The 24,682-nt window shown below is 53.8% G+C and overlaps 3 protein-coding genes across 8 annotated transcripts; all 3 read left to right on the forward strand.

The window, feature by feature from the left end:
• Positions 1-3,199: 3,199 nt before the first annotated feature.
• Positions 3,200-23,060, forward strand: abcd1 (ATP-binding cassette, sub-family D (ALD), member 1). 2 transcript variants are annotated; one of them, XM_036143929.1, is made up of 17 exons: positions 3,200-3,326; positions 7,846-8,056; positions 8,130-8,224; positions 8,300-8,457; positions 11,115-11,302; positions 11,380-11,554; positions 11,618-11,808; positions 11,880-12,060; positions 12,135-12,277; positions 12,370-12,535; positions 12,963-13,057; positions 17,837-17,982; positions 20,724-20,869; positions 20,955-21,039; positions 21,709-21,834; positions 21,928-22,015; positions 22,129-23,060. In XM_036143929.1, exons 2-17 carry the CDS (start codon positions 7,928-7,930, stop codon positions 22,279-22,281), a joined length of 2,265 nt encoding a protein of 754 aa, XP_035999822.1. In that variant the 5' UTR covers positions 3,200-3,326; positions 7,846-7,927; the 3' UTR covers positions 22,282-23,060. The 2 variants fall into 2 exon arrangements, with proteins under 2 accessions (XP_035999822.1, XP_035999828.1); XM_036143935.1 differs by lacking the exon at positions 3,200-3,326 and having other exon boundaries at positions 7,931-8,056; positions 8,130-8,231.
• On the forward strand, positions 6,393-7,839 carry LOC118562639 (basic proline-rich protein-like; the record flags this gene model as incomplete). The annotated part of the gene is made up of 1 exon (XM_036135191.1): positions 6,393-7,839. A coding segment is annotated over one exon (1,425 nt), but the record flags the coding sequence as incomplete, so codon positions are not given.
• LOC118564791 lies at positions 13,066-17,830 on the forward strand. Of its 5 annotated transcripts, none has more exons than XM_036143919.1 (4): positions 13,066-16,712; positions 16,769-17,319; positions 17,400-17,448; positions 17,669-17,830. In XM_036143919.1, the coding sequence occupies exons 1-4, from the start codon at positions 15,074-15,076 to the stop codon at positions 17,815-17,817; spliced, it is 2,388 nt and encodes a 795-aa protein (XP_035999812.1). In that variant the 5' UTR covers positions 13,066-15,073; the 3' UTR covers positions 17,818-17,830. The 5 variants fall into 5 exon arrangements, with proteins under 5 accessions (XP_035999812.1, XP_035999808.1, XP_035999804.1 ...); XM_036143915.1 differs by having other exon boundaries at positions 13,066-15,864; positions 15,920-16,712; positions 16,769-17,429; positions 17,570-17,830; XM_036143911.1 differs by having other exon boundaries at positions 13,066-15,864; positions 15,920-16,712; positions 16,769-17,418; positions 17,559-17,830.
• Positions 23,061-24,682: the final 1,622 nt, after the last annotated feature.

Here is a 24,682-nt window from a genome sequence, read left to right on the forward strand (position 1 = left end):
AGGTTTCCACATTTCTGAAAGGTTCCTGGTCTGAAGAGGTGCCTGTTAACCAGATGTTGTATGGCCACAGCTGGACTGTGGGTCTACGGCACCAATCAGGTCCTGGTCCTCAGAACCTGCTCAGACAATCAGACTCAGCCAGCAGGGGAGGAACTCTCCTCCAAAGACTGATCCTTCCCATCAGAGCTTAGCTCACTGACATCACCAGCTGACATCACCAGCCCTGATCAGGTCAGGTGACCTACCTGTCAAACCTCAGGTGAGTCCAGACCTGAAGCATCAGGTAACCTTGCAGTTTGGACTCAGAACCCGCGGGCCCTGGAAACCGGGTCCTGGACTAAGATCCGTCCTGCACTCAGATGATCCACATCTACAGCAACTTAGGAATGGCAACAGAGAACCTGTTCTCCTGTGGAGCCCAGAGGTCATGCTGTCCTTGATCTAGGTCCAGATCCAGACTTCATCTTTATCCGGACCCCGGTTCTGGATCCAGGTCCAACTTCAGGTCATAATAAAGATCCAGGTTTAGTCTGAAGCAATAAGGAGTTTCAGTTTGAATCTTTTAAAGATCTTGAGAATAAAAGAACCCCAAAAATGATCAGAGCGACAATCAGACGATGATGTCACAACCTTGTTGGACTTTCTTATTAATCTCGTTTTCTACTAATCTGCTGTCATCTGATTTTATACAAATGTTTATAATTCAAATTCTACTTTTTATTGCAGGACATCGGTTCTATTGATAAGAACCAGTGTACCACCTGTACCGTTCCACACCTGTACCGGTCCACACCCACACCCACTTGTACCGTTCCACACCTGTACTGTTCCACACTCACCTGTACTGTTCCACACCCACACCCACCTGTACTGTTCCACACCCACCTGTACCGTTCCACACCTGTACCGTTCCACACCTGTACTGTTCCACACCTGTACCGTTCCACACCTGTACCGGTCCACACCCACACCCACTTGTACCGTTCCACACCTGTACTGTTCCACACTCACCTGTACTGTTCCACACCCACACCCACCTGTACAGTTCCACACCCACCTGGAAAGTTCCACACCTGTATTGTTTAGCACACCTGTGTTCCCCTGAGGCTGATTTGAGTGGATGTGCTGGAGTCACTGCCGCTGTGGTACCACCGTGTTTCATTAATGAAGGAACATCAGATGCAGTTCTAAGATGAATTTCAGCGTTCTTCACAGACCCCTGATCCTCAATCATCATGAGCATTACCTGTATAATAAGTCACACCTGTTAGCCCCCCCCAGATGTACGGTGTCATGTGACCACAGCCTCACTCCCAGAGGGTTCTCCTCCCTTTGCCAAAGCAGAACCTCCTCCTGGAGAAGACATGACAGACGTGTTCAGGGCGGAGCCTCAGCGTAGTACTACAGAAGTACCAGTGTGTACCACAGAAGTACCTGTGTGTACTACAGAAGTACCAGTGTGTACCACAGTGTGTACTACAGAAGTACCAGTGTGTACCACAGAAGTACCAGTGTGTACCACAGAAGTACCAGTGTGTACCACAGAAGTACCTGTGTGTACTACAGAAGTACCAGTGTGTACCACAGTGTGTACTACAGAAGTACCAGTGTGTACCACAATGTGTACTACAGAAGTACCTGTGTGTACCACAGAAGTACCTATGTGTACCACAGAAGTACCAGTGTGTACCACAGAAGTACCTGTGTGTACTACAGTGTGTACTACAGAAGTACCAGTGTGTACTACAGTGTGTACTACAGAAGTACCCGTGTGTACCACAGAAGTACCTGTGTGTACTACAGTGTGTACTACAGAAGTACCAGTGTGTACTACAGTGTGTACTACAGAAGTACCTGTGTGTACTACAGTGTGTACTACAGAAGTACCCGTGTGTACTACAGTGTGTACTACAGTGTGTACTACAGAAGTACCTGTGTGTACTACAGTGTGTACTACAGAAGTACCTGTGTGTACTACAGTAGTACTTGTGTGTACTACAGAAGTACCTGTGTGTACCACAGTGTGTACCACAGAAGTACCTGTGTGTACCACAGAAGTACCTGTGTGTACCACAGAAGTACCTGTGTGTACCACAGAAGTACCTGTGTGTACTACAGCTGCAGTGCCTTAAAGACTGCAGTCTTACTGTCCCCGTCTACAGCGTTACCGCAGCAACACCTCTGACTTAATTCAGAACCAGAACCTCGATGTAAAGTCAGCGTCCAGGGAAGGAAGTTCGGTTCTGCCACCAAACCGTCCAGGTTTCTGATGATTTAAGTGTTTCTTGGTGTATGTTGCATGTTTTCAGAGATGCGCCCAGTTTAATGAGAACCCGTCTTTCAGTGAAACAGGAACATTTCCTCACCTCTGTGTCCTGTAGCCCACCGCTGCAGAACCGGACCGCTGCAGAACCGGACCGCTCAGTACTGCAGCGGTTCTGTGTCCTGGGATGGACTGAATGTTTTGTAGTTTGGGCTTGGATCATTTTCCGTGTAAATAAAACCTGTGAATACATCCCGGCTCTGCGTGTTTCATGAACTCTGGTTCTGTTCAGTTCTAGCTGAGGTCCAACAGTTTGACCAGTGCTCTCATTGAAGGTGCTGCAGAACATCTGCTGCTGTTCTGTCTGAAGCTGGGCGGGCCTCTGATCTGCAGAACATTGCATGAACCGACCCAGAAACCATCAGAACTGCAGGACAGAGTTCTGGTCTAACCCTGTTGTTCACCTGTTGCACAGTCAGCCCACGTGGCTGAAAGCAGGTGTGCAGCAGCGCCCCCTGCAGCTGCAGTCCAGTTGCAGCAACGGATCTACAGGTCCGGACCCGATCAAAGGTTCTTATTGTTCGGATAAGAGCGTCATGTGAACATTGTTCCCCCGGAGAACTGTGCCGGTTCTGTTCCCGCTCCTTGAGCCCTGAATGGAAAATCACCTGGAGGTCTGAAGGACACCTGGGAGCACAGGTGTGTCAGGTAAAGGTGTGAGGAGGAAGGTACCGGTTCTGATCAAAAAGATGTTCATGTAAAAGAGAACCTTTCAGAACCGCCGAGACGCTTGAAGATGTTCAACGGGTTGTTCTGCTGAGTTTATAAGAACACGGGCGTGTTCCTGCAGCGATGCATAGACAAAAAGAACGTTCCTTGGATTTAACGGAATGCTGTGAGTTTGAACAGTTAAAGAACGTTCTTCGGCGCTCGCAGCTGGTTGCGTAAGTTTCGGTCCTCACAGCGGCGGTAACCCGCAGCAGTCACCCCGTGTGTCAACAGAGTCTAGGCGGACTGAACTTTCTCCCGAACCCTGCTCCTCCCGGACCGGTTCGAACATGAGGTAAGAGTTCTGGTTCCGGACGGGGACTCCCTGCGACCCGGACAGATGAGTTCGGTGAGATAGAAGCGGGTCGGAAACCGGAAACTCAGTTTTTATGTACGTCTCTGCGCTAAAGTTCCGGTTAGCCGTTAGCTTTAGCTAGCTTCGCCAACACCGGCCGGGTTCCGTCCAGAACGGGTTCGGCCCGGATACACGGCGTGAAGTTCGGTGGGCGGTCGTTAGGTTCTTTGGGACGAATAACGGAGTCAAAACCGGTTTATTAGATTAAGTCACGGTCTGGGTTTACCCGAACCCGCCCCGGTTCTGTTGGTTTATCCTCCTGTGAGGAACTGGACCTGAACCCTGTGAGTTCTGTTGATTCCTGCTTCTGTCAGGAAGGTTCTGAGAAGTCAGTGTTGATCAAACTGGTCCAGAACGTCCTGATCCAGCAAAAAGTTATTATGAAAAAAACTTTTCCAAACACAAAAAGATCCAGAACTCCTGCAGAACATCTGACCCAGATGAACTGGACCCAGGACAATATGGCCTAGAACTGGTGGTCCGAACAGAAATGGATCCACAAAAACAGATTCAGAACAATTAGGATCGAGCTCATAGAGGAAAGAACCGGATCCAGAACATGATCTGGAGCAGAGGTCCGGTGTCCTGCACACCTGGATCACCAGGTGGGACCTCCTCACCTGCAGAGCTCAGGTGTGTGCAAGCAGAGACGCACCTAGAGCTGCAGAACGCCGGTTCTGGAGGTGACCGGACCCCAAGGTCGCCGGTTCTGGAGGTGACCGGACCCCAAGGTCGCCGGTTCTGGAGGTGACCGTCCCGCTGGGAGGAGACCCAGAACTCCCTGGAGCGACTAGATGTTCCGTCTTGAGTCTGGGGTTCCCTTCTGGACCCGTGGCTCTGCAACCGGGCCTGGGAACCGAGGAAAAAGACCGGGCCGGATCAAAGTGCTCATCTGATCCAGAACTTCATCCATATCTGTGGAACCCTGGTTCTTTTCAAGTCTTTATGTTCTCTAACATGTTCTCTGTTCTTTAATGTGTTCTCTAACGTGTTCTCTGTTCTCTAACATGTTCTCTAACGTGTTCTCTGTTCTCTAACATGTTCTCTGTTGTCTAACATGTTCTCTGTTCTCTAAAATGTTCTCTAACGTGTTCTCTTTTCTCTAACATGTTCAATGTTCTCTAACGTGTTCTCTGTTCTCTAACATGTTCTCTAACGTTTTCTCTGTTCTCTAACATGTTCTCTGTTCTCTAACATGTTCAATGTTCTCTAACATGTTCTCTGTTCTCTAACGTGTTCTCTGTTCTCTAACGTGTTCTCTGTTCTCTAACGTGTTCTCTAACGTGTTCTCTGTTCTCTAACGTGTTCTCTAACGTGTTCTCTGTTCTTTAACATGTTCAATGTTCTCTAACATGTTCTCTGTTCTCTAACATGTTCTCTAACGTGTCCTCTGTTCTCTAACATGTTCTCTGTTCTCTAACGTGTTCTCTGTTCTCTAACGTGTTCTCTAACGTGTTCTCTGTTCTCTAACATGTTCTCTGTTCTCTAACATGTTCACTAACATGTCCTTTGTTCTCTAACATGTTCTTTGTTCTCTAACGTGTTCTCTAACGTGTTCTCTGTCCTCTAACGTGTTCTCTGTCCTCTAACGTGTTCTCTGTCCTCTAACGTGTTCTCTGTCCTCTAACATGTTCTCTGTTCTCTAACATGTTCTCTGTTCTCTAACATGTTCTCTAACGTGTTCTCTGTTCTCTAACATGTTTTCTAATGTGTTCTCTGTTCTCTAACATGTTCTCTAACGTGTTCTCTGTTCTCTAACATGTTCTCTAACGTGTTCTCTGTTCTCTAACATGTTTTCTAACGTGTTCTCTGTTCTCTAACATGTTTTCTAACGTGTTCTCTGTTCTCTAACATGTTCTTTGTTCTCTAACGTGTTCTCTAAAGTGTTCTCTGTTCTCTAACGTGTTCTCTGTTTTTTAACGTGTTCTCTGTCCTCTAACGTGTTCTCTGTTCTCTAACGTGTTCTCTGTCCTCTAACGTGTTCTCTGTCCTCTAACGTGTTCTCTGTCCTCTAACGTGTTCTCTGTCCTCTAACGTGTTCTCTAACGTGTTCTCTGTTCTCTAACATGTTCTTTGTTCTCTAACGTGTTCTCTGGTCTTCAGGGTGAATCACTCTTTCCTCCTGAAGTTCTCTGAATGTTCTGTAGGAACAAACGTTCCTGTAGTTCCATGTTCTCCCAGCAGTGTTTTTAAGGAACCAGGACAGCCGGTTCTGACCCGGCAGCCGTGTTCCTTGCACAGCCGGTTCCACCTGAAAGCCTCTGGTTCTGGTCCGGTTGAGGAGCAGCAGCTCCCTCAGCAGACAGTTCTGATCCGGGTTAAAGCTGCGGAGGCGGTTCTGGGTTTATCCGACCCATTAGACTGAAGAACTGAACCCAGAACCTGGGAGGTGGATCCTGGATGTTGTTCTGGACTCATCGGTCCCATCAGCTTAGAACGTCCCAGAACTCCGTAGCCGGGCCTGGGCAGAACCTGCCTCATTCGGAGCGTTGCTGTTGAAGGTCAGAGTTCTCTTCGGTTCCCGGCGTCGGACCACAGCTGGATTATCTGCTACGTTCCCAACAGAACCTTTCTGATTCAGCTTCACGTTCCAGCAGAACAACGTGTCAGGTGGGGTTTCAGACCGCAGCAGAACCTTCTTAAAACCCGATTCTGAGACCAGACAGGTGAGCAAAGTTCAGGAACCTCACCTGCCCCATCAGGAACCTCACCTGCCTCATCGGGAACCTCACCTGCCCCATCGGGAACCTCACCTGCCCCATCAGGAACCTCACCTGCCCCATCGGGAACCTCACCTGTCCCATCGGGAACCTCACCTGCCCCATCAGGAACCTCACCTGCCCCATCGGGAACCTCACCTGTCTCATCAGGAACCTCACCTGTCTCATCAGGAACCTCACCTGTCTCATCGGGAACCTCACCTGTCTCATCAGGAACCTCACCTGTCTCATCAGGAACCTCACCTGTCTCATCAGGAACCTCACCTGTTCAATCAGGAACCAAACCTGCCTCATCAGGAACCAAACCTGCCTCATCAGGAACCTCACCTGTCCCATCAGGAACCTCACCTGTCTCATCAGGAACCTCACCTGTCTCATCGGGAACCTCACCTGTCCCATCAGGAACCTCACCTGCCTCATCAGGAACCTCACCTGTCCCATCAGGAACCTCACCTGTCCCATCAGGAACCTCACCTGCCTCATCAGGAACCTCACCTGCCCCATCAGGAACCTCACCTGTCCCATCAGGAACCTCACCTGCCTCATCAGGAACCTCACCTGTCTCATCAGGAACCTCACCTGTCCCATCAGGAACCTCACCTGCCTCATCAGAACCTCACCTGTTCCATCAGGAACTTCACCTGTCCCATCAGGAACCTCACCTGTCCCATCGGGAACCTCACCTGCCCCATCGGGAACCTCACCTGTCCCATCGGGAACCTCACCTGTCCCATCAGGAACCTCACCTGCCTCATCAGGAACCTCACCTGTTCCATCAGGAACCTCACCTGCCCCATCAGGAACCTCACCTGTTCCATCAGGAACCTCACCTGCCCTATCAGGAACCTCACCTGTTCCATCAGGAACCTCACCTGTTCCATCAGGAACCTCACCTGCCTCATCAGGAACCTCACCTGTCCCATCGGGAACCTCACCTGCCTCATCAGGAACCTCACCTGTTCCATCAGGAACCTCACCTGCCCCATCAGGAACCTCACCTGTTCCATCAGGAACCTCACCTGCCCCATCAGGAACCTCACCTGCCTCATCAGGAACCTCACCTGTTCCATCAGGAACCTCACCTGCCCCATCAGGAACCTCACCTGTTCCATCAGGAACCTCACCTGTTCCATCGGGAACCTCACCTGCCCCATCGGGAACCTCACCTGCCTCATCAGGAACCTCACCTGTTCCATCAGGAACCTCACCTGCCCCATCAGGAACCTCACCTGTTCCATCAGGAACCTCACCTGCCCCATCAGGAACCTCACCTGTTCCATCAGGAACCTCACCTGTTCCATCGGGAACTTCACCTGTCCCATCGGGAACCTCACCTGCCTCATCAGGAACCTCACCTGCCTCATCAGGAACCTCACCTGCCCCATCAGGAACCTCACCTGTCCCATCAGGAACCTCACCTGTCCCATCAGGAACCTCACCTGTTCCATCGGGAACCTCACCTGTTCCATCGGGAACCTCACCTGCCTCATCAGGAACCTCACCTGTCTCATCAGGAACCTCACCTGTCCCATCAGGAACCTCACCTGCCCCATCAGGAACCTCACCTGTCCCATCAGGAACCTCACCTGCCCCATCAGGAACCTCACCTGTCCCATCAGGAACCTCACCTGCCCCATCAGGAACGTTTTTAGAACCGGATCAGAACCAAAACCTAATGGGAGGAGTCGGCTGCAAACTGGCGAGTGTTTGATGGGATGTTTTTTCTTACCTGTGTACAGGTGGAGTGTCAGGCTCTGAGGTGGGCTTCTCAACGTCCAGGTGCTCATTCTCTGCACTGATTGGTCATCTTTGGCTGTCGTCATGCAGCTGGCCTATCAGAAGCTGCCAGCTCAGCTGAGGCGGAGCTCCAAACTCAGGAAGCTGACGGCCATCCTGATCGCTGCCTATGCTGTCAAAAAACTGTCTCCATACGTGTGGAGGGGCCTACAGGTGAGACACACCTGTGAGAAGGTGAGAGGGGAGGGAGAAGCTGCAGGTAACGCTGAGTGTGATGTTTTTACAGAGGGGTGCAGCAGGTACCCAGGGAGGAGGGGCCAAGACACCTGCAGGCGTGATCAGCTGTGTGGCTGAAGATGAGAAGAAGAGGAAGGCTACCAGGTGACAGGTGACTATGTCAGATACCTGATCAGCTGGCACCACCTGTTCTCACCTGTGTTTTGTACCTGTCCACAGGTCTCCCTCGGTGAACAGAGACTTCTTCCTCAGGCTGTCTCACCTGTTGAAGCTCCTGTTTCCACGGTTACTTTGTCCAGAGTTTGGCCTGCTAGCTCTGCACTCCGTCACTCTGATGTCCAGAACGTTCTTGTCCATCTACGTTGCTTCTCTAGATGGTTTGTACCTGTCTACACCTGTCTGGACCTGTCTGCACCTGCCTACACCTGTCTACACCTGCCTGCACCTGTCGCTACGCGTCCGCACCTGTCTGCACCTGTCTGCACCTGCCTGCACCTGCCTACACCTGTCGCTACGTGTCCACACCTGTCGCTACGTGTCCGCACCTGTCGCTACGTGTCTGCACCTGCCTGCACCTGCCTACACCTGTCGCTACGTGTCCGCACCTGTCGCTACGTGTCTGCACCTGCCTGCACCTGTCTACACCTGTCTACACCTGTCGCTACGTGTCTACACCTGTCGCTACGTGTCTACACCTGTCGCTATGTGTCTACACCTGTCTACACCTGTATACACCTGTCTCTACATGTCTACACCTGTCTGCACCTGTCCGCACCTGTCCGCACCTGTCTCTACGTGTCCGCACCTGTCTGGACCTGCCTACACCTGTCGCTACGTGTCCGCACCTGTCTGGACCTGCCTACACCTGTCGCTACGTGTCCGCACCTGTCTGGACCTGCCTACACCTGTCGCTACGTGTCCGCACCTGTCTGGACCTGCCTACACCTGTCGCTACGTGTCCGCACCTGTCGCTACGTGTCTGCACCTGCCTGCACCTGTATACACCTGTGGATACGTGTCTGCACCTGTCGCTATGTGTCTACACCTGCCTGCACCTGTCTACACCTGTCTACACCTGTCGATATCTGTCTACACCTGTCGATATGTGTCTACACCTGTTGATATGTGTCTACACCTGCCTGCACCTGCCTGCACCTGTCTACACCTGTCTACACCTGTCGCTATGTGTCTACACCTGCCTGCACCTGTCTGCACCTGTCTACACCTGTCTACACCTGTCGCTATGTGTCTACACCTGTCGCTATGTGTCTACACCTGTCGCTATGTGTCTACACCTGCCTGCACCTGTCTACACCTGCCTGCACCTGTCTACACCTGTCGCTATGTGTCTACACCTGTCGCTATGTGTCTACACCTGTCTCTGTGTCTACACCTGCCTGCACCTGTCTACACCTGCCTGCACCTGTCTACACCTGTCGCTATGTGTCTACACCTGTCGCTATGTGTCTACACCTGTCTCTATGTGTCTACACCTGCCTGCACCTGTCTACACCTGCCTGCACCTGTCTACACCTGTCGCTATGTGTCTACACCTGTCGCTATGTGTCTACACCTGTCGCTATGTGTCTACACCTGTCTCTATGTGTCTACACCTGCCTGCACCTGTCTTACACCTGCCTGCACCTGCCTGCACCTGTCTGCACCTGTCGTTCCGTGTCTACACCTGTCGCTATGTGTCTACACCTGTCGCTATGTGTCTACACCTGTCGCTATGTGTCTACACCTGTTGATACGTGTCTACACCTGTCGATATGTGTCTACACCTGTTGATACGTGTCTACACCTGCCTGCACCTGCCTGCACCTGTCTACACCTGTCTACACCTGTCGCTATGTGTCTACACCTGCCTGCACCTGTCTGCACCTGTCTACACCTGTCTACACCTGTCGCTATGTGTCTACACCTGTCGCTATGTGTCTACACCTGTCGCTATGTGTCTACACCTGTCTCTATGTGTCTACACCTGCCTGCACCTGTCTACACCTGCCTGCACCTGTCTACACCTGCCTGCACCTGTCTACACCTGTCGCTATGTGTCTACACCTGTCGCTATGTGTCTACACCTGTCTCTATGTGTCTACACCTGCCTGCACCTGTCTACACCTGCCTGCACCTGTCTACACCTGTCGCTATGTGTCTACACCTGTCGCTATGTGTCTACACCTGTCGCTATGTGTCTACACCTGCCTGCACCTGTCTTACACCTGCCTGCACCTGCCTGCACCTGTCTGCACCTGTCGCTCCGTGTCTACACCTGTCGCTATGTGTCTACACCTGCCTGCACCTGTCTTACACCTGCCTGCACCTGCCTGCACCTGTCTGCACCTGTCGCTCCGTGTCTACACCTGTCGCTATGTGTCTACACCTGTCGCTATGTGTCTACACCTGTCGCTATGTGTCTACACCTGTCTCTATGTGTCTACACCTGCCTGCACCTGTCTTACACCTGCCTGCACCTGTCTGCACCTGTCGCTCCCTGTCTACACCTGTCGCTATGTGTCTACACCTGTCGCTATGTGTCTACACCTGTCGCTATGTGTCTACACCTGTCGCTATGTGTCTACACCTGTCGCTATGTGTCTACACCTGCCTGCACCTGTCTACACCTGCCTGCACCTGTCTACACCTGTCGCTATGTGTCTACACCTGTCGCTATGTGTCTACACCTGTCGCTATGTGTCTACACCTGTCTCTATGTGTCTACACCTGCCTGCACCTGCCTGCACCTGTCTGCACCTGTCGCTCCGTGTCTACACCTGTCGCTATGTGTCTACACCTGTCGCTATGTGTCTACACCTGTCGCTATGTGTCTACACCTGCCTGCACCTGTCTACACCTGCCTGCACCTGTCTACACCTGTCTCTATGTGTCTACACCTGTCTCTATGTGTCTACACCTGTCTACACCTGCCTGCACCTGTCTACACCTGTCTACACCTGTCTACACCTGTTGCTACGTGTCTATGCAGTTGTGGGAGCCTCTCGGTCTCAGGTGACCATGGTTGTCCTCTCAGGTGTGATCGTCAGGTGTATCGTGCAGAAAGATCCTCAGGCCTTCGCGCTGCAGCTGCTGAAGTGGCTCCTGGTCGCGGTTCCTGCGACGTTCATCAACAGCGCCATCCGCTTCCTGGAGGGTCAGCTGACACTTCGCTTCAGGAGCCGTTTGGTTAACCACGCCTACCGGCTGTATTTCACCAACCAGGTAACACCTGTTCTCCATGACGGACCGCCCTCAGAACCCTCAGAACCCTCAGAACCCTCACCTGCGTCTGCTCACAGACCTTCTACCGTATCAGCAACATGGACGGCCGTCTGTCCAACCCCGACCAGTCGCTGACCGAGGACATCGTCATGTTCTCCGCCTCCATCGCTCACCTGTACTCCAACCTGACCAAACCCATCCTGGACGTAGTCGTCACCTGCTACACGCTGCTGCGCACCGCTCAGGCCAAAGGTACACCTGCACCTGCTCCACCTGCCGCATACCTCCACTCTCCCTAACCCCGTCCTCCCGTAGGAGCCAACACCACCTGGCCGTCGGCCATCGCCGGCCTGGTGGTGGCGCTCACCGCCAAGGTGCTGCGCTCCTGCTCGCCACGTTTCGGGAGGCTGGTGGCGGAGGAGGCCAGGAGGAAGGGACACCTGCGCTACATGCACTCACGCATCATCGCCAACTCTGAGGAAATCGCCTTCTACGCAGGACACAAGGTGAGCGCCTGCTGCGGACGAGTTCCCAGAATGCACTGGGCCTGCGTGACCTGGGGGCGCTTGATTCTCAGGTGGAGCTGTCCCAGCTGCAGCGCAGCTACGGCGCCCTGTCGTCTCACATCCATCAGATCCTGCTGAAGCGTCTGTGGTACGTCATGCTGGAGCAGTTCCTCATGAAGTACGTGTGGAGCGCGTCTGGCCTCGTCATGGTGGCCGTGCCCATCATCACCGCCACCGGATACGCCCAGCACGGTAAGCCCCGCCCCCCCGGCACCAGCTGGAGGCTGCAGTGGCGGCGTGTGACCTGCGGGCTGCGCTGTGTGCAGACTCTGAGGAGGTGAAGCGGGCGGCCATGGTGATGAAGGAGGAGGAGCTGGTCAGCGAGCGCACTCAGGCCTTCACCACGGCCAGGAACCTGCTGAACGCTGCAGCCGACGCCGTGGAGAGGATCATGAGCTCCTACAAGGAGGTACACGCCTCTTCTTCGCTGCTCCTCCTCCTCCTTTTAGCTGCTGCGTCAGGAGGCGGAGCCAGGTGAGCTCAGGTGTTCCGTGTCTGCAGGTGACGGAGCTGGCCGGCTACACGTCTCGTGTCTGGCAGATGTTTGACGTGTTTGAGGACGTGAGTCGAGGAGTTTACCGCCGCTCCGCCGTCAGGGAGGAGCGGGCGGCGCCGGAGGTCCAGGTTCGACACGGCCAGAGGATCTGTGGTCCGCTGGAGATCAAAGGTCAGCTGGGTTAGGGTTCCTGAGGGCAGAACGTCACCACAGGAGAACCTTGTTCCCCCAGCTGAGCACTGACCCGTTTACTCCTGGGTTCCTTAACGGGTTAGAACTCCTGGTGATGTCGGGTCAGAGTAGTTAGGGAATATATTTATAGGTTTTATATTCTTTATTGTCTCACATTGATTGTCACCGTTCTCCTTTTTACCGTCTTGGTTATTCGTATCGTTCTGTAACCAGTCCCAAAGTTCTGGAATAGATCTTGGGCTCAGGGTCAGAACCACCTCAGAAACTAGAAATCTGTCTGGAAACCTGGAGCCAGAGATCCGTTTGCTCTCGGTTCCATGGCAGCAGCAGGAAGTGTTCTGGTTCCCCCCCTGAGGATGTGGTTCCGCTCTGTGCCGCCAGCTCTGGGTGTGTGTGCTGTGTGCAGGTCAGGTGATCAGCGTGGAGAAGGGGATTCGCTGTGAGAACCTGCCCATCATCACGCCAACGGGAGACGTGGTGGTGTCCAGCCTCAACATCCAGGTACGTCACTCAGCGCGCTGCGTCCGGTCTGATTAAGCCCGGTGACGTCGCCGTGGTAACACAGACGGTTCTGGAGACGCTCCACCTGGTCCAGGGAAACCAGACCCAGGATCTGGGTTCTGTGAAACTAAAGTTCTGGGTTCTATGACCCTCTTTGACCCTCTTTGACCCTCACACTCACTCTGACCAGTGCGACGCAGATGGTTGTTCTCTGGGAACCCGGTTTGGGTCTCAGAGGGTCCGGTTCCCCCTGTTCCCTGGGAACATCTTAACAGAAGGGGGCGTGGTTATCAGACCTGATTCATCTTGTTAATATGCAGCTGTAACCGATAAAGTTTTGACTTTTTGTTTGATTGCTAAATCGGCCCCGTTTCCACCTGTAGGCTCCCATAAAAGCTCTGCTTAAGGTAAAGGTGGTTCCTCAGTGTTCCCTCAGCGTTCCCTCAGCGTTCCCTCAATGTTTCCTCAGCGTTCCCTCAGTGTTCCCTCAGCGTTCCCACTGAGCAGAGGGTGTAAACGTTCCCTTATTGTTCCCTCAGCGTTCCCTCAGCGTTCCCACTGAGCAGAGGGTGTAAAGTTCCCTCAGTGTTCCCTCAGCGTTCCCTCAGTGTTCCCTCAATGTTCCCTCAGCGTTCCTATTAAGCAGAGGGTGTAAATGTTCCCTCAGCGTTCCCTCAGTGTTCCCTCAGCGTTCCTATTGAGCAGAGGGTGTAAACGTTCCCTCAGCGTTCCCTCAATGTTCCCACTGAGCAGACGGTGTAAGTGTTCCCTTATTGTTCCCTCAGCGTTCCCACTGAGCAGAGGGGGTAAATGGTTCCGAGGGAAACATCACGTCTGTTTACGTCAGTAGTCAGAATAAAACCGGTTCTGTGTTCTGAGGCCGGCGGTGGTCGGGTGAAGCTCACTGGAAATGAAGTTGTTTTCTGAACGAGGCGGATGGTTCCTGCTGACCGGTATGTGGAACCCGTCCATCTGGACACTGGTTCTGATCGTGTCATGAACACAAGTCCAGAGTTTACTGTGAGGGCAGCTCAGGTACTGCTGACTGGACCTGCAGCAGGTGTTCTCTGATGGGCGGCGCCTTGAAGGGTGGCGTGCTGCTTGTGAACAGCGAGGATCAAAGCTGGTTCCGGCGCCAGCCGTGTGGACCTGAGGCCCGGATAGTTAACCTCAGACATGCTTATCACCCTGGTAGTTCCCCTGTCATCCAGCAGAGGGCGCCATGACACAAGGTACTCTGTGTTCTGATCCATTTAGTAGAACAGCTTCAGAGGAGACGGCCCGCTGGTCCTATGAGCCAGAACAGGGTCCAAAGCCAGCTGATCAGTTCTCTGGTCTATCTGGTCTGGGTTCTGATAACCTGATCTTCTGTTTGGTCTGTAGCTCCAGTTCTCACAGCCTGGTTCCTAACAAGCTCAGGTTCTGTTGCATCTGGAGGTGCTGAGGTCCTCTAGGCAAACAAAACCAAACACTAGGACATCTGACCACACCTGTACCAGAACCGGACTTGGTACCTGAGAAGTCCGGGTTCCCAGTGCAGCTGGTGCCCGTCTGCAGGCGGCGCCCTGGACGGTTCTCCGCTGGACAGCCAGGTTCTTCTGGGTCAGCAGTGGTGTAGATGCTGGAGGCCAGGCATGGACCACGTGACTCGGCGCCTTGCTGCAAACCTTCTGCAGGCAGTTTGGGTTTTATCACCGTCTCCTCTTTGGCCACTCCCCCTTTTATCATGTCCAGCTGGACCCGTCGGAACATGTAGAACCTCCTTCTCCTAGTTTGTGCTAAACGGCATCTGCTCTCAGCTCCACATTTCCATCGCCAGACGAGGAAACAAAGATCAGAGGTTAGCCTGGCAGCAACGATCAGCACAAGATTGTTGGAAACAGAGACCCGTTTGTGTTCTGGTCGGCCCGTTTGCCTCTGAGTCACTGCCTGAGAATCTGCTGCATCCCTCCAGACAGAGCTTCAAGTGTCCTGGAAACGTTCCAGGCCCCATGTTGGGTCCTCCGTCCGGGTCACATGGTGCGTTGGTACCAAGGTTCTGGTCACATGGTGCGTTGGTACCAAGGTTCTGGTCACATGGTGCGTTGGTACCATGGTTCTGGTCACATGTTGGGTCCTCCGTCCGGGTCACACGGTGCGTTGGTACCAAGGTTCTGGTCCCATGTTGGGTCCTCCGTCCGGGTCACACGGTGCGTTGGTACCATGGTTCTGGTCACATGGTGCGTTGGTACCAAGGTTCTGGTCACATGGTGCGTTGGTACCATGGTTCTGGTCACATGTTGGGTCCTCCGTCCGGGTCACATGGTGCGTTGGTACCAAGGTTCTGGTCACATGGTGCCTTGGTACCAAGGTTCTGGTCACATGGTGCGTTGGTACCATGGTTCTGGTCACATGTTGGGTCCTCCGTCCGGGTCACATGGTGCGTTGGTACCAAGGTTCTGGTCACATGGTGCGTTGGTACCAAGGTTCTGGTCACATGGTGCGTTGGTACCAAGGTTCTGGTCACATGGTGTGTTGGTACCAAGGTTCTGGTCACATGGTGCGTTGGTACCATGGTTCTGGTCACATGGTGCGTTGGTACCAAGGTTCTGGTCCCATGTTGGGTCCTCCGTCCGGGTCACACGGTGCGTTGGTACCATGGTTCTGGTCACATGGTGCGTTGGTACCAAGGTTCTGGTCACATGGTGCGTTGGTACCAAGGTTCTGGTCCCATGTTGGGTCCTCCGTCCGGGTCACATGGTGCGTTGGTACCAAGGTTCTGGTCACATGGTGCGTTGGTACCATGGTTCTGGTCACATGGTGCGTTGGTACCAAGGTTCTGGTCCCATGTTGGGTCCTCTGTCCGGGTCACACGGTGCGTTGGTACCATGGTTCTGGTCACATGGTGCGTTGGTACCAAGGTTCTGGTCACATGGTGCGTTGGTACCAAGGTTCTGGTCACACGGTGTGTTGGTACCATGGTTCTGGTCACATGGTGCGTTGGTACCAAGGTTCTGGTCCCATGTTGGGTCCTCCGTCCGGGTCACACGGTGCGTTGGTACCATGGTTCTGGTCACATGGTGCGTTGGTACCAAGGTTCTGGTCACATGGTGCGTTGGTACCAAGGTTCTGGTCACATGTTGGGTCCTCCGTCCGGGTCACACGGTGCGTTGGTACCATGGTTCTGGTCACATGGTGCGTTGGTACCAAGGTTCTGGTCACACGGTGTGTTGGTACCATGGTTCTGGTCACATGGTGCGTTGGTACCAAGGTTCTGGTCACATGGTGCGTTGGTACCAAGGTTCTGGTCACATGTTGGGTCCTCCGTCCGGGTCACATGGTGCGTTGGTACCAAGGTTCTGGTCACATGGTGCGTTGGTACCATGGTTCTGGTCACACGGTGTGTTGGTACCATGGTTCTGGTCACATGTTGGGTCCTCCGTCCGGGTCACATGGTGCGTTGGTACCAAGGTTCTGGTCACATGGTGCGTTGGTACCATGGTTCTGGTCACACGGTGCGTTGGTACCATGGTTCTGGTCACATGGTGCGTTGGTACCAAGGTTCTGGTCACATGGTGCGTTGGTACCATGGTTCTGGTCCCATGTTGGGTCCTCCGTCCGGGTCACATGGTGCGTTGGTACCAAGGTTCTGGTCACACGGTGCGTTGGTACCATGGTTCTGGTCCCATGTTGGGGTCCTCCGTCCGGGTCACATGGTGCGTTGGTACCAAGGTTCTGGTCACATGGTGCGTTGGTACCATGGTTCTGGTCCCATGTTGGGTCCTCCGTCCGGGTCACATGGTGCGTTGGTACCAAGGTTCTGGTCACATGGTGCGTTGGTACCATGGTTCTGGTCCCATGTTGGGTCCTCCGTCCGGGTCACATGGTGCGTTGGTACCAAGGTTCTGGTCACATGGTGCGTTGGTACCAAGGTTCTGGTCCCATGTTGGGTCCTCTGTCCGGGTCACATGGTGCGTTGGTACCAAAGTTCTGGTCACATGGTGTGTTGGTACCAAGGTTCTGGTCACATGCTGCGTTGGTACCAAGGTTCTGGTCACACGGTGCATTGGTACCAAGGTTCTGGTCACATGTTGGGTCCTCTGTCTGGGTCACATGGTGCGTTGGTACCAAGGTTCTGGTCACATGTTGGGTTCTCTGTCCGGGTCACATGGTGTGTTGGTACCAAGGTTCTGGTCACATGGTGCGTTGGTACCATGGTTCTGGTCACATGTTGGGTCCTCTGTCTGGGTCACATGGTGCGTTGGTACCAAGGTTCTGGTCACATGTTGGGTCCTCTGTCTGGGTCACATGGTGCGTTGGTACCAAGGTTCTGGTCACATGTTGGGTTCTCTGTCCGGGTCACATGGTGTGTTGGTACCAAGGTTCTGGTCACATGGTGCGTTGGTACCATGGTTCTGGTCACATGTTGGGTCCTCTGTCTGGGTCACATGGTGCGTTGGTACCAAGGTTCTGGTCACATGTTGGGTCCTCTGTCTGGGTCACATGGTGCGTTGGTACCAAGGTTCTGGTCACATGTTGGGTTCTCTGTCCGGGTCACATGGTGTGTTGGTACCAAGGTTCTGGTCACATGTTGGGTTCTCTGTCCGGGTCACATGGTGCGTTGGTACCAAGGTTCTGGTCACATGGTGCGTTGGTACCAAGGTTCTGGTCACATGGTGCGTTGGTACCAAGATTCTGGTCCCATGGTGTGTTGGTACCAAGGTTCTGGTCCCACGGTGCGTTGGTACCATGGTTCTGGGTACAGGGTTCTGCTCACATGACGGGTTCTGTCTTTTGCAGGTGGAGGATGGGATGAACGTTCTGATCACTGGTCCAAACGGCTGCGGGAAGAGTTCCCTGTTCAGGATCCTCAGTGGGCTGTGGCCCGTTTATGGTGGAGCTCTGTACCGTCCAGAACCACAGAACATGTTCTACATCCCTCAGAGGTACCACAGACACATGACAGCAGAACAGCGGTGCCAAAAGTCCCCCCCCCCCACAGATTTTCCTTGTTTCATCAAACAATTGACTTCAGAGACGAGGTGTGAACCACGTAGGAGCTATAGGGGAGGTGTAGGAAGGCTAGGAGGAGGCTATAGGGAGGATGTATGGGGGGCTATAGGGAGGAGGTATGGGGGGGCTATGGAGGAGAGGAAGGGGGGCTATGGAGGAGGCTATAGGGAGGATGTATGGGGGGAGGTATGGGGGGGCTATGGAGGAGGCTATAGGGAGGAGGTATGGGGGGGCTATGGAGGAGGAGGTATGGGGGGGCTAAGGAGGAGGTATAGGGAGGAGGTATGGGGGGGCTATGGAGGAGGAGGAAGGGGGGGGCTATGGAGGAGGTATAGGGGAGGTGGGGGGGTGTAGGAAGGCTAGGTGGGGGCTATAGGGAGGAGGCTATAGGGAGAAGGTATAGGGGGGAGGCTATAGGGAGGAGGTATAGGGGGGGCTATGGAGGAGGTATAGGGAGGAGGTATAGGGGGGCTATGGAGGAGGCTATAGGGAGGAGGTATGGGGGGGCTATGGAGGAGGAGGTATGGGGGGCTATGGAGGAGGAGGTATGGGGGGCTATGGAGGAGGTATGGGGGGGCTATGGAGGAGGTATAGGGAGGAGGTATGGGGGGGCTATGGAGGAGGAGGAATGGGGGGGGCTATGGAGGAGGTATAGGGGAGGTGGGGGGGTGTAGGAAGGCTAGGTGGGGGCTATAGGGAGGAGGCTATAGGGAGAAGGTATGGGGGGGCTATGGAGGAGGAGGTATGGGGAGGCTATGGAGGAGGAGGAAGGGGGGCTATGGAGGAGGTATAGGGAGGATGTATAGGGGGGGGCTATGGAGGAGGCTATAGGGAGGAGGTATGGGGGGGCTATGGAGGAGGAGGTATGGGGGGGCTAAGGAGGAGGTATAGGGAGGAGGTATGGGGGGGCTATGGAGGAGGAGGAAGGGGGGGGGCTATGGAGGAGGTATAGGGGAGGTGGGGGGTGTAGGAAGGCTAGGTGGGGGCTATAGGGAGGAGGCTATAGGGAGGAGGTATAGGGGGGGGCTATGGAGGAGGAGGAAGGGGGGGGGCTATGGAGGAGGTATAGGGAGGATGTATAGGGGGGCTATTGGAGGAGGGCTATAGGGAGGAGGTATGGGGGGGCTATGGAGGAGGAGGTATGGGGGGCTATGGAGGAGGAGGTATGGGGGGCTATGGAGGAGGTATTGGGGGGGCTATGGAGGAGGTATAGGGAGGAGGTATGGGGGGGCTATGGAGGAGGAGGAATGGGGGGGGCTATGGAGGAGGGATAGGGGAGGTGGGGGGGGGGTAGGAAGGCTAGGTGGTGGCTATAGGGAGGAGGCTATAGGGAGAAGAAGTATGGGGGGGGCTATGGAGGAGGAGGGTATGGGGAGGCTATGGAGGAGGTTAGGAGAGGATGTATGGTGGGAGGTATGGGGGGGCTATGGAGGAGGAGGAAGGGGGGGGCTATGGAGGAGGATAGGGAGGATGTATAGGGGGGGCGATGGAGGATGGACGGAGGCTATTTTTTTTTTAAGGGAGGAGGTGAGGGGGGCTATGGAGGAGGCTATAGGGAGGAGGTATGGGGGTGCTAAAGGATGGAGTGTATAGGGGAGGGATGGGGGTTGTAGGAAGCTAGGTGGGGGCTATAGGGAGGAGCTATAGGGAGGACGGTATAGGGGGGAGGCTTATGAGGAGGTATAGGGGGGATTGGAGGAGGTATAGGAGGCTGTATAGGGGGGCTATGGAGAGGACTAAGGAGAGAGGGGGGGCTATGGAGGAGAGGAGGTTATGGGGGGTGCTACAGGAGGAGGTTATAGGGGCGGTTGGGGGGTTGTAGGAAGGCTAGGTGGGGGCTATAGGGAGGAGGCTATAGGGAGAAGGTATAGGGGGGAGGCTATAGGGAGGAGGTATAGGGGGGGCTATGGAGGAGGTATAGGGAGGATGTATGGGGGGGCTATGGAGGAGGAGGAAGGGGGGCTATGGAGGAGGTATAGGGAGGATGTATAGGGGGGCTATGGAGGAGGCTATAGGGAGGAGGTATGGGGGGCTATGGAGGAGGTATGGGGGGGCTATGGAGGAGGTATAGGGAGGAGGTATGGGGGGCTATGGAGGAGGAGGAATGGGGGGGCTATGGAGGAGGTATAGGGGAGGTGGGGGGTGTAGGAAGGCTAGGTGGGGGCTATAGGGAGGAGGCTATAGGGAGAAGGTATGGGGAGGAGGTATAGGGAGGAGGTATAGGGGGGGCTATGGAGGAGGAGGAAGGAGGGGCTATGGAGGAGGTATAGGGAGGAGGTATAGGGGGGCTATGGAGGAGGAGGAAGGGGGGCTATGGAGGAGGTATAGGGAGGATGTATAGGGGGGCTATGGAGGAGGCTATAGGGAGGATGTATGGGGGGAGGTATGGAGGAGGTATAGGGGAGGTGGGGGGGAGGTGTAGGAAGGCTAGGTGGGGGCTATAGGGAGGAGGTTATAGGGAGGAGGTATAGGGGGGAGGTATGGGGGGGCAGAGGGGTTTCTGGTCTGTTGGTGAAAACATGCAGAAGGAGCGATATCACTGATCTGAGACTCTGAGGGGAGGAACAGAACCGTCAGCTTAGGATCCGTTCCTAGCAGAACCTCAGCAGAACCCCAGCAGAACCCCAGCAGAACCCCAGCAGTGCTGCCGGCTGATGTTCTGTGTCCCCTGCAGGCCCTACATGTCGGAGGGAACCCTCAGGGACCAGGTGATCTACCCGGACTCTCTGGAGGACATGGTCCAGAAGGGACTGACGGATTCAGACCTGGAGGAGATCCTCCGTGTCGTTCATCTGCTCTACATCCTGGACAGGGAGGGAGGTGAGTCCGGTTCTCCTGCCCGGTACCGCGCTCCGAGCTGCAGCGGTTCTGCAGCGGTTCTGCAGTGACCCTGTGTGTGTTTCAGGCTGGGAGGCCGTCAGCGACTGGAAGGATGTTCTTTCTGGAGGAGAGAAGCAGAGAATGGGGATGGCCCGCATGTTCTACCACCGGTACCGTCACTGTTCTCTGACTGACGTTCTCTAGCTGAGGTTGTAAAGTTGCCATCAGAACCAAGAGGCTCTTAACGAGCCCAGAGAGCTCAGACATCGTTAGGAACATGTTCCTGTACTCCAGGTAGAAAGAACCAAGGTCCTTCAGCCAGAACGTTTCTGACTCCACCAGAACTGCAGCGGAGGAGAAACGTTCTGGCGGCACGTTCTCCACCAGTTCTGGTGGAGAACGTGCCGCCAGCTCTGCCCTATGACATCACGGGGCTGTTTAAAGGCGGAGAGCTTTGATTGGCCAGTACTCTGACCAATGGATGGTTCTGGACGTGGCCAACGGGCCAGGAGCGGTTCTACAGCCGCCCCTAGAGAACCGATCCTGGCCCCCGTTGAGGCCCCTGTGCTGAAGACAGAATACCAAATCAATTTATGATGATGTGCTGCGGGACCGGAACCGTAACGGACCGGTCCCTGGATTAGAACCGCAGACGGGTTTTCATCGGTTGCAGAGTCTGGGCTCGTGTCATGAAACGTGTCGGCCTCTTTCATTCCTGAGTTCTGGGACCGTGGCCCGGTTCTGGCCCGCCGGCACATGCGGGCCAGAACCTGTACATGCGGGCCAGAACCGGTACATGCGGGCCAGAACTGGCACCGACCGTGTGTGTGTGTGCGCAGGCCGCGGTACGCCCTGCTGGATGAATGTACGAGCGCCGTGAGCATCGACGTGGAGGGCAAGATCTTCCAGGCTGCAAAGGATGCTGGGATAGCGCTGCTGTCTATCACCCACCGCCCCTCCCTCTGGTCAGAACACACGGAGGCCGCCGGGTCCGTTCGGACCACACGTAGGCCCGCGGGGTCCGAGCAGCGCTCACCTGTCCTCCCTCTCACCCACAGGAAGTACCACTCACACCTGCTGCAGTTCGACGGAGAAGGAGGATGGAAGTTTGAGCCTCTGGACGCTTCCGCCCGCCTGTCCATGCAGGTGAGTTCACCTGGCGGCCCCGCTCCGGTTCAGCCCCTGTAAACACGTCCAGGCCAGACTGGACCGAGCCGCTTCACACGCTGACCGGCTGCGTTTCTTCTTCTGCTGTCCAGGAGGAGAAGCAGCGCCTGGAGAACCAGCTGTCCGGGATCCCCAAGATGCAGCACAGGCTGTCGGAGCTGCGGGTTCTGCTGGGGGAGGCGGAGCAGGAGGGCGAGGAGGCGGAGCAGGAGGGCGAGGAGGCGGCCGGGCGGCCTCTCTGTTAGAGCCATTTCATGCCTTTCCTCTCTGCTGTCTGACGTCCACCTGGTCAGGGGCTCACCTGTGGAGCCCAGACAGCAGACACACCTGTGGTTTCACATTTCAAAGCTTTTAACATCTGATTAAGTTATTGATTTTTAGGAAAAGAAGAGGTCATTAATGAACTGCTGCTGCAGTGGCTGTGAGAGCTGCTTTACCTCCGTTTAGCCGCTCAGTCTCACCTGGTGGCTTGGAAGGGGGCGGAGCTTCACCTGTAAAACTGAGCAGGTACCCAGGCTTGGTCACAACTGTTCATCTATAGCAGCTTGTAGGTTTAACTTCAGTCTGAACTGAACTGTCACAGAACCGGTCTGGTGCTCCAGTTCTGTACCTGTGATTGGTCAGCAGGTGATGCTCTCGCCCACACCTGGAGCCAGAACACCTCAGCTTCGTTAAATCAGACAGTGAAGCTGCTGCTGGTCACAGCTTTTACTGCTCAGGAGCGTGCACGTGTCCTGGGGAGCGTGCACGTTTGCCTCCTGTACCTGATTAACGCACCTAAAACTGATCTAAGGCAGTCTCACAGCTGACTGACAGCAACCATGAGGTCATGTGACAGCTGTAGGCTTTAATGCCATGAGGTCACATGACTGGGGTAATGTGCCATTTTGGCTGTAACTGTGTGAACCAATCAGAAACGCGCCAACAAGTGACCAATGAGCTGCTGTTGTTCTAGTGCAATCAAAGTGAAGATGATGATGATGAAGAGGCCTTATTTTACAGGAAATAAAACATTTTCTGATGACGCTGCTGTTTGTCCGGTTTTTCAAAATAAAGGTGTCCATCTAACCAGAAGAAGCAGTTCAGAGCTGATGACCAGCATCTGGAGCTCCACCCATTTCTGCTCACATCCTGCAAGCATCAGCGATCCAAACCCAGATCAGAGATCAGAACCGGTCCCTGTGTCCATCAGCTCAGTTCCTGCTGCTCTACAAGTACTTTAAAGGGAACATATCCAGATTTTAAACACTTTTATTTTTGTTCCCCCTTTATACCCCAGTTCTGAGCTGCGTCTGAGACCAACTGGTTTTGGTTCCGTCTCTTTAAATCTAAAGAGGCTTTTCCAGGTTGTCCCACTCCACTTTCGGCCATTTTTGTAGTCTCCTGGGGGACGGCGTGATGAATTGTGGGTTAATACGGCAACAACTGAACATTTTCACTGATCCCACCCAGCAGAACAATTTACTGACCCACTCCCACCAGGGAAACGCTTCAAGAACAGCTTCTTCCCCAAAGCTGTGAGGGCTAGCGCCCCCTGCTGGCCGTCAGTGAACCAGGTTTGGGTTTTGTTCCGGTCCAGATCCTCCTCAACTTGTTCAGGGTTCTGTACTGAACCGTCTCTTTGTTGGCGGTACGTTTAATAATCCAGTGTTCAGCTCGTCCGGACTCCTCCTGCTGTTTACAGCTCGGTTCTGAAGTCCAACTGAGGAACCGGCAGGGGCCCATTTCAGCAGCAGAACCAACACCTGCTGAGGTGGTGCCGCAGTCAGTTTGGTATCAGTTCTGTAGCGGTTCCCCCGCTGTTCCAGTTCTTCTAGTTCGGTCTCTTAGAACTCCAAATTATGCTAAAAAACACCGGATTAAAGTTCGTGGGGAAGAAACTAATTGAGCTTTTGATGAAGTTGGATCAAGGAGCGGTTCTGAATGTCCATTCTCAGTTCCCTTTAAATACTCAGCTAGAACCGAGAAGCTTGTTCTTTTACTCCAGCCGGAAAGAACCAGAACAAAGTTCTTCGAGGTCAGGACAGATGCAGAAGTCCACATCGGACCGTCCCGTACGAGAAGGTTCTGCAGATGATCTGTCAGGAACAAGCTGCAAGAACTCCAGAACCAGGACTGCAAGAACACAATGAAGTCATTTTGTTCTTGTAGCCTTAAACGAGAGAACAAACCTGTCGGTTCTGCCTTTAGTTGCATGTTTGTTCATCTTTAACTGAAATCTCAGTGTTCTGAGAATAAAACATAATTATCTATAAAAATAAGTCTAATGCTCCCAGAACCGGACGTTCATTCTGCATGAAAATTAGTTTTGATTTACTTTGGTTTTTCACAATTAAATACAGATTAAAAAAAATAATATATATGTATGTATGTAAATATGTATATATATATGTAAATTGATCATATATATATTTTTCCATTCTATTTCATATGTAAAATAGAATAGAAATAAAAATTAAACATTCGTGAGAATTTGAAAATAGCAATTAATGAACTCTTCAAAGAAAAAGTTTTAAAAACAGGATTTGAGACTAATCGGGCCCTGAGACAGACTGGCGACCTGTCCAGGTGAGCCCCGCCTCTCGCCAGGTGAGCCCCGCCCCTGTCCAGGTGAGCCACGCCTCTCGCCAGGTGAGCCCCGCCCCT

The sequence above is a fragment of the Fundulus heteroclitus genome, chromosome 1 (assembly GCF_011125445.2).
Source record: "Fundulus heteroclitus isolate FHET01 chromosome 1, MU-UCD_Fhet_4.1, whole genome shotgun sequence".
In the NCBI taxonomy this organism is placed as follows: domain Eukaryota; kingdom Metazoa; phylum Chordata; class Actinopteri; order Cyprinodontiformes; family Fundulidae; genus Fundulus; species Fundulus heteroclitus.